The sequence below is a fragment of the Calypte anna genome, chromosome 5A, assembly GCF_003957555.1.
Source record: "Calypte anna isolate BGI_N300 chromosome 5A, bCalAnn1_v1.p, whole genome shotgun sequence".
Lineage (NCBI taxonomy): Eukaryota > Metazoa > Chordata > Aves > Apodiformes > Trochilidae > Calypte > Calypte anna.
Window position 1 is genome coordinate 4,410,160 of NC_044251.1, and position 9,245 is coordinate 4,419,404.

General features: G+C 56.3%; 1 protein-coding gene across 1 annotated transcript; it reads left to right on the forward strand.

Annotated features, from left to right (window-relative positions):
* The first annotated feature begins 485 nt into the window (after positions 1–485).
* Positions 486–9,131, forward strand: CHST1 (carbohydrate sulfotransferase 1). Its single transcript, XM_030452223.1, has 2 exons — positions 486–508; positions 7,828–9,131. Exon 2 carries the CDS (start codon positions 7,872–7,874, stop codon positions 9,129–9,131), a length of 1,260 nt encoding a protein of 419 aa, XP_030308083.1. The 5' UTR covers positions 486–508; positions 7,828–7,871.
* The last annotated feature ends 114 nt before the right edge of the window (positions 9,132–9,245 follow it).

Consider the following 9,245-nt stretch of genomic DNA (forward strand, 5'->3'; position numbering starts at 1 on the left):
GCAGGAGGGGCTCTGCCCGCTCCGCCCGGGCCGTCTCCAGAGGGGAAAAAAAAAAGCGGAAAACGGAGAGTTTCCTGCTCGCCAAAGCCGGCGTAGGGAGGGGGGGAGTGGAATAGGGGGGGGTGTGGGCAGCGCGGGGCGGTGGCAACGCGGGGCGGTGCGGAGGCGCTGGCTGTGGCTGTGCGCTGCGCTGCCTGTGCGCGCTGCCGGTCGGCCCGGAGGAGGGAGGGAGGGAAGAGCGACTGCAGCCCCCTCCCCTGCCCTCCGGCGCGGCGTGGAGGGGCGTGGAGAGGCGGTCCCGCTGCCCACACGGGCAGGGCAGGGCAGGGCAGGGCAGGGCAGGGCAGGGCAGGGTTGGCTACTGGTAGGGATGAGACCCCGCGGTGAGGCCCGCTGAGGTCCGCCGCCAGCCGCCCCCGGGCCGGGCCGGGCTCGGCGTTCTCCGACCCAGGAGCCGCGGCGGGGCCGGACAGGGATGCGGGGGGAGCCCGCCGCGGCGCTCCGCCAGGTAAGGGGCGCTGGGGAGTGCGTGTGATTGTGGGGCGCGGGTGTTCGGGGGTGTCCTGGGGCGCGGCGAGCCTGGGCTTCCCGCGCCACCAACTTTCCCGGCCAGCGAGACATCACCCGCGGCGGCGGGAGGGAGTTTTACCTCCTGCTCCTCAGCCCCGGCTGCGGCTGTACCCCGTCCCGTGCTGCCAGTGCCCGGGGTTGCCGTAGAAGGGGGCTGGCAGCCTTGAAAGCCGAGAATCGGCGGAGAGAAAGAGCTGCGGCGAAACTTGGGCTGTTGCTTGATGAGGAGCTGCCGCCTGGAACAAGCGAGTAAGTCCCCGATGTCAGAGGGGAGGCCAGATGCCCTGCCCGGTAGTGCGAGCCGTGCCAGCCATAGGAGCAAGCGCCCCAGCATTTGGTTTCAGACCTGAAACGGGTCTGATAAACCTGCCGTGAGGACGCAGGCTGGCGAGAAAACCTCGCAGAGCGAGTCTGAAGCACGCCATGGTATGGACCAGTGCTGTAAGAGAGCTGCGTGGTTCAAGGTTCGGGCTCCCGACTCGGCCATAGGGTGCAAAGAGCTTTTCGAGGTGGTGAATGAGCGCGTTCATCCCAAATGAGCCTTCCAGCTCCTGCCAGGGGAGCGCTCCGGGAGGGAGCAAGCATGCACAAACAGGCTTGTGGATGGCTCAGGGGAAGGCGGAGAGCACACACACAAAAATTGTATTGGGTTTAGCCAGGCATTTGCATCCTCGGGAAAGAGACAGATGCAGTTCAGCAGATGAGGGATAAACAAGCATAGGTAGATGTTGTGGTAAGAAAACTCTGGGTCTGTCTGGGGTTGGCATTACTTGATTGTGATTAATTAACTCAAAATGTGCATGCTGAGTGCCAATAGGAACAAAACGAAATCCCCGTTGAAAACTCTGGGATCATTTAAGTGCTGGTCAAAGTGGGCAGTGATCTTCCAGTGCAAAGCATCCCTGTGAAACGCAGAGATAGGGGACCAGGGTACATGCCAGGAGTGGCTTTGAACACTGGGGTTCTTGTCATTAGATATGTGCTCCGGAAGGTGACGCACGTAAGAGCGGTCAGTTTGGGTTTTAGGGTCATGAGGCACCTCCACTGGGTGTACAGTGTGGTGCTTGCCCTGGGAAGGTGGTGAATGAGGGTCCCCAGTACTTGGAGCTTGACCACAGGGAAGCTCTGGTGCTGTAAAACTGAAGGCTTAGTGACACTCCATCAGGATCTTGTTGGTGGGCCTTGCTGTGTGGGAGGCTTGGGCACAGAGACCAGCCCTGCTCATGCATCTGTTGTATCATGCAGAAGTAGGTAGTGTTTGTGATGAGGAGAGAGGGGAGAGGGCCTGCCCTGAGCTGCTTTTTTATGCCCCCCCTCCTATTCTGCTGGGGAGTGGTGGGGTGCAACCTGTGCACACCCAGGGTGGGTGGGCCACAGGCATGCTGTGTGCCTGCCAGGATTCACAAAGCTATGAGCATGACTGAACTACTGCGACCGAGTGGGGTGCTGGTCATTAAACCCCTTTGGGAGCCCATCTTCCCCACCTCAGCAGCCCCAACATGTTGTTTTACGAGACAAACTCTTAACTTGATGGGAGGACGCTGGGAAGTGGCAGGACCCGTGCAAGTGGGTACTTGGCTGAGAGTTGTTTTGCAGCCCTGCAAGTTCGTTTCCATGCCTGGGCGCTAAGGTGGGGGGAACGGGACCACAGGAGCCAGGCTGGCCAGGCAGGGAGGCACCACGGGTGCTGGCTGCAGCTCCCCCATCCCCTGACCAGCCCCTCAGCGAGCTCCTCTGCACTGGGCAGAGCACCCAGGGATGTTTCTTGCCAGGCAGGGGACTGGGGTGGGAGCTGACTGGTTCCTGAAATTGGTGCTGTGAACTCTGTGGGCTACTGTGCATTCTCTTGGAGAATATGAGTAGGTTGTCTGCCGTGAGGCACTTCTTGGGATGTGTCCCCTGGCGTGTGTGCTGCAGCAATGCCTTCCAAGTGCTGCAGTCACACTTGTGTCAGGAGAGGGCTTTTTTGGCTTACAACTCCTGGCTTGGGCTTCTCCTCACGCGAGGTGTGCTCGCATTCCCCCACCCTGCACTGTCACGAGTGTGCCCAAGCGTGCAGGCTGCCAGTCCTGCCCGGTCCCTGTGCTCACCCACCCACTGCTCTGGCACCGAGACTGCAGCACGTCCTGGGCATTTGCTGCTCATAGTTGTGTTTTCCAGCTGGTCCCAAAGTCCTGAGTCACTCTGCCGTTACCATGGAAACAGCCTTGCTGGCGGGAATCAGTTTTGGGGGTAGAGGGTGCCGGTACCTGGACCAGCACCGGGCGGTCCCCGGGGAGAACTCACAGGGCGCGGGTTCTCCAGTGCTTCCCCCTGGTACCGGGGCTTATGCCGGGGTTGGAGCAATCACCTGCATGCCTCAGACCCTTGCACCTCCTCCTGCTCCCTTTATCCTTCTTCCCTGCCATGGGGAAGTGCAGCAGGATTTCCCTGGCAGTGGTGAGGGACCCCAGGGTGACCCCAGTCAGGCCAAGGGCACAACTTCCAAGGAGCTGCTGAGAGAGCAGGTTTTTAAAACTGCCCTGTGAAAAAGCCTTGGATGCACAGCACTGACAGTATCAGTTACTGCAAGGTCTGCCTTAGAGCTGCTATCACCCTTGAATTGCCCAAATGCAGCCACCTCTAGGGAGCATCAGGGGAACCTGCAAGTAAGGCTTGGGGATGGAAGCAGGGCAAACATGCACCTGGAGATGCTGTGGGAGTCCATCAAAACCAGCTTTACCAAGTCCAGGGCACTGCCCTGTGCAGCACCTGACAGTTTTTGGAGGGGAGAAGACATCTGAGTTGCACTGATCCTTGCAGCAGCCATGCTGAGTCCTGTCTAGTGCCAGAGCTCGGATGCCAGTGCTGAGGTCCTGCTGTGCAGTTCCTAAAGGAGGTCATTCCCATCAAACCTGGGCAAGGCCATTGTCCCCAAAGCAGAAGTCCACCACTCACCATCACCTGGGCCTCTCCCGTGCTGTAGCTGGCCAGCCGCACTCTGCTCTTGGGGTCGGTGACTCATGGATGCCATTCAGCTTAATTCATTTCTTCCTATCTCCCCGATGCTCCTGGGCTGTCTTGCGCACTTCTCACCTGCTTATCCTCCCTGGAGCGGTGCTGGGAGGCAGGAGAGGAGGAGGAAGAGAAGGAGGAAGGCAGGTGATTATTCACCCACTGCCGTTTTTCAAGTGTGTGGGGTTGGGGAGCTGCACGGACTGTGCCCATCCTCTTACTTCCTTTGGGCTCAAGGCTGTGGGAAGCAGGGCAGGGGAGAGAAAAGGCTCAAGCACCTTCCTTTTCCCATAGATAATGCTCCTGTCCCTGTGCCAGGACCTGGCCAGCGTCCTGCAGTACTTGGAGCTGGATGCCACGCATCCTCCATGAACAGCCTGATCCTGATGTGAATGCAGACAGCCAGACAGAGATGCAGGCAAGGCAGTGGAACGAAGTCTGGGATGCTGTGACCAGAGAGGTATTAGGCTTGGAGAAGGGGCAGTGTTGATCCCAGCACAGCACAAAAAGAGCCCACATGCCTTCTTGCAGGCCCCTTGCAGTGCCAGTAGTGCTGGGGGACTGGAATGTACCAGTTGACTTACCCCCCACCCCAGCTCTCCATCTTCCCCCATCTGCCTGGAGGGACCAGACTTGGCTCCCACCCTCAGGCTGCATTTACTCATAGTCTTTGGTGGAGCAGAGGTGGAGGCAGAGCAGAGGGAGGTTTCGGTGGGGAAAACTTTGTAGAATGGAAACATCTGTGAGGTCAGCATTTTGGATGACTTGTTTGGTCACAGCATCTCACAGTCTAAAGCTGAGGAGCCAAAACAGCACATGGCTCACACAGGACTGCTACATACAGCCCTGCAGGGGCATGGCACTTATTCCAGCTGCTGGTCTGGACTGCTGGGCCCTGTATGGTGCCTGAAAAGGGAACAGGCCAATTTAAGAAGAAGGTCCTTCCAGGCAGGGATAGGAGAGCAATCTTGTTGCACGTGTGTGTAGGAGACATCTTCCCGCAGCATGTCTGCTGCAGCTACTGCTAAGCAAGGCTGCTCTGAGCCATGTGGAGCCAGGCACAGCTCCTCCTCAGCTGCTATTTCACACCAGCCTAGCTCTGTCCGACAGATGAGCAAGGGGGAATGTGAGTGGAAGTGATCCCCAGCTGTGCCAGCAGCTCCTGGGTGCTGTGCTTTGAGAGCACCTGTTGTCTCTGGAGTGTTTGGGCTGGGCTGAGCAGAAATTGTGTCCCCTGAGGCCAAGCAGTGATGGAAGGAGATGAGAGCCAGCGAGGGGCTGAGTGGAGGCTCTGGCTGGCTTTAAAGGCCACAGATGAGACATTGGGGAGGGAAGCCTGAAAACCTGCCCCTCCCTGTCTGTGGCTCAACAGATGGGGCAGGGCACACACAAAGGTTGATGGAAATGAATCAGCACCCCATTTCTTCCCCTCTGCAGCTCGGTGCATTGTGAAGGGGAGTGGATCTGCAGCATGTTTCTCCCACATTCTTGAACAATCCAAGTTGTAACTTCTCCAGTAGAAACCTTGTGTGTGAAGGATGCAGTGTGGCTGGCTATCACTAGAGTGCAGGAAAGCATTCTGGCTGCTGCAGCTTCCACCTAGGCAGCATTTCAGAACCACCTGGGCCAGAAGGTGCCAGCAGGGACCATCCTGTCCTGCTCTGACTGAGCAGACCTGGTAAAGGACTTTATCCAAGAGCTACTTTATCCCATGTGGACACTGTGCTCAGGTGTCAATACTGCAGGGCAGGTAACCCCAGATCAGGTGCAACAACAGCCAAGTGTCTACGACTTCTGTCCCCAGCCACATGCCATGTCCCCGGCAGGCAGCAGCCCAAGAGCATGTGAGCCTTATTCAAAGCTTCATTTTGGGTATAAATCATGGCTCTTCATGCACAGACGTGGTGATGGCTGGCAGGAGGTGGCTTGCAACGGCTGTGCTGGAGTCCCCACGCTGGGTTCCTGCCCTGAATCGTGGGATGCTGAAAAACCTGCTCCTGGCAAGAGATCTCTGGAGCTGGCAGCTCCTGTAGCCTCCTGCCTGAACCTGGGGTGGGCTGATGGGGAAACTGCTAAATCATAAAATAATAATTTTTAAAAGGAAGGAGGTTTTTGGTTAATTTTAACTCACCTGCAGGTCTAAGTAGCCTTCCTGACATCACTCGCTGGGTGCCAAGGTCTCTCTGTGGAGTGGGACGTGTTGAGGAGATGGGAACAACGTGCTGTGCCAGCAGTCACAGGCTCTATGAGGGATGCACACACACCAGGAGTGTTTCACCTTCCCAAGCCCATCAGGATTTCAGTATGTTCTGGGCTTGAACAGAATGTGCAGAATCTCTCACTTGCCCATTAGCTTCCCTCAGAGCCCTCGGACAAGCAGTGACAGCAGTGGCTCTGGCAGTCCCACCCTTAAGTCTCCAGCATGCTGGGAGTCAGCAGAGGAGCAGGAGCTTGCCACAAGGCTTGGTGCTCTCCCTGGGGACAGGCAGGGACAGGAGAGGAGTGGGGAACAGGAAGCAATGGTGACAGTGATGCTGTGGGAATGAAGGGCTTTGCTGGGTGGGGAGCTGAGATATTTGGGTAAGATCCCTTTTTTTGCCAGAGGAGGGTGGGCAGGGGCAGGTGGCTGCAAAGCCACATGGACAGGTGAATCTACCCCACTGAGGGGCAACATGGGAAGAAGACAGGCAAGGGAAAGGAGGTGCAGGGGAAATTCAAAACTCTTGCTAGTACTGGAATGTCTCTCCTGCACAGGGATTTTTGGCTTTATTGGGGGTTCTGGGATGAGTGTGCTACCTCCTGCTCCCCAGCCCTGCTGGCCTGGGGAAGCAAGAGCAGGTGAATGTGAAGCCTTGTGCTTTGGAGAGCAGTAGGCCGGTCTGTGAATGTTTTTTACATATAGTTTTTATATATATATATATATAAACCATATATATATACTACACTAATATTAATATTTAGTATATAATATATAGTATGTAATAGATACCTATTATATATAATTAATATATGTAATGTTATTCTAAATATATATATATATTTATATATATATATATGTTATTGCCTCCTCCCTGAAAGTGTTCAAGGCCAAGTTGGATGGGGCCTTGAGCAACCTGGTCTAGTGGGAGGTGTCCCTGGCCCATGCAGGGGGATGAGAACTGGATGATCCTTAAGGTCCATTCTGACCCAAACCATTCCATAACTATAATTTTGTTAGTGAACAGGGGAAGAGATGTGGAAGCACCACTGCAGATCCACCCCTCCCAGCAACCCCACAGCTCCCTGGGCACAGCAGGGTTGCTCCTCACCCAGCTGTCCCTGAGCATCCCATCTGAGCATCCTGCTCACCTTCCCTTACCCACATGCAGGCAGTAGCAAGGCAGAGGTTAGCACCATCAGAATAAAGTTGACTACAGTCACCCTCTTCCCTGAGCTTACCTCTGGTGCTTCGGGCTTCTGCCACTGCACTCTTGCCAACAAAGGATGAAGGGGGATGCAGTTTTTCATGCTTCCTTCTTCACAGTATTTTTTCCCTCCTCTTCTTCTCAGAATAGGAGGGGAACCTGAGTGCCAGAGTTGAGCAAGATCTGGCCAACACCACAATCTCAGTGCTGGGAGCACATGGGTCTGGCAGCTAGGAAACAGGTCTGGCTCCTGCTCATCCCCAGAGGCTGACAGAACGAGCTGGCCTGGCTGGTGGACCTCTAAGCAAAGTTTGCAGCTGCAGGAGAGCCATTCCTGCTCTCCCAAGCAGGAGGTGGTTGGCCTGGATGGGGCCATGCTATATGTTGCCAGCTGGCTAGTAAGGATGGAGACAAACCTCTCAACGTGGTGCTTGGCACCATTCCCAGCCCTTTCCTTGCACTGGGTGTTGAAGAGTGGATGGGGTGACAAGCAACTGACAGGGCAGCTGGATTGAGGCACAGAGATGGTGTGGCCACTGGGCTCAAACAACCTCCTGCCTGGGTCACAGGGCATGGGGTGATCTGTGGGGTACAGGATTTGTGTACACCCCAAGCCTGGAAAGAAGCAGTCCCTGAGGCTGAAGTCTTGCCTGGAAGTGTCTCTCTTGGCTTGCCAGCCTCTGCCTGGTCCTCCTCTCTTCTGAAACAGGGCTCTACAGTGCTCAGCTGGTGTCCATGTGGTTATGGCTGATGTACATGCATTGGAATGGTGTTTGTAGGTATCCCCAGCAGTAGTAGGATGATTGGGTCCTCCTTGACAGTCTTTTCCTCAATCTGTGACTTCTCTGTTGGGTTGCAGACACCGAGAAGACCTGTGAGGAAGCTCCATGAAGTTGACCAGCCATGCAATGTTCTTGGAAGGCTGTCCTCCTACTAGCCTTGGCATCCATTGCAATTCAGTACACAGCGATCCGGACCTTCACCGCCAAGTCCTTCCACAGCTGCCCCGTTCCCAACCCCATGAACTGCAGCCTGAGCCAGGACCCCGATGGGGCTGACAGGCTGTGTGATGAGAGCCCCACTTTTGTGTACAACCTCTCCCGCAAGACCCACGTCCTCATCCTCGCCACCACCCGCAGTGGCTCCTCCTTTGTCGGGCAGCTGTTTAACCAGCACTTTGATGTCTTCTATTTATTTGAGCCTCTCTACCATGTCCAGTACACCCTGATCCCAAAGCTGACCCAGAGCAAGAGTACGACAGACAGGCGGGTCATGCTGGGGGCCAGCAGAGACCTGCTGAGGAGTCTGTACGACTGTGACCTCTACTTCTTGGAGAACTACATCAAACCCCAACCTGTCAACCACACCACCGACCGCCTCTTCCGCAGGGGAGCCAGCAAAGCCTTGTGCTCACCTCCTGTCTGTGAGTCCCAGGCAGCTGTCGATCTCCACCTGGAGGAGGGAGACTGTGTGAAGAAGTGTGGGACCTTGAACCTGACGCTGGCCACCGAGTCCTGCAGAGAGCACGGGCACGTGGCCATCAAAACTGTGAGGGTGCCCGAAGTCAGCGACCTCCGGGCCCTTGTGGAGGACCCAAGGCTGAACCTGAAGGTCATCCAGCTGGTGAGGGACCCCCGGGGCATCCTAGCGTCCCGGAGCGAGACCTTCCGGGATACCTACCGTCTGTGGAGGATCTGGGATGGCACCGGCAGGAAACCGTACAACCTGGATGTCAGCCAGCTCACCACAGTGTGCGAGGACTTCTGGAATTCCGTGTCCACCGGCCTCAACCGGCCGCCGTGGCTCAAGGGCAAGTACATGTTGGTGCGGTACGAAGATCTGGCCAGGAACCCCATGAAAAAGACTGAGGAGATATACGATTTCCTGGGCATCCCCATGGACAGAAACGTGGAGCGCTGGATACAGAACAACACCCGAGGAGACAGGTCCTCCTCCAAGCACAAGTACGGGACGGTGCGCAACTCGGCGGCAACAGCGGAGAAGTGGCGGTTCCGCCTGTCCTACGAGATCGTGGCCTTCACCCAGCACGCCTGCCACCAGGTGCTGGCCCAGCTCGGCTACAAAACTGCCAGCTCGGAGGAGGAGCTGAAGAACCTCTCCATCAGCCTGGTGGAGGAGAGAGACTTCCTGCCTTTCTCCTAAGGCAGAGGGGTTGGGGATGGGGGGCAGACGGGGAGGGGTTGGTTTTGATATGAACTGTTTCTAATTGTTGCCTTATTTTATTTTCTTTCATTTTGTTTCCCCCCCTCTTCGTCT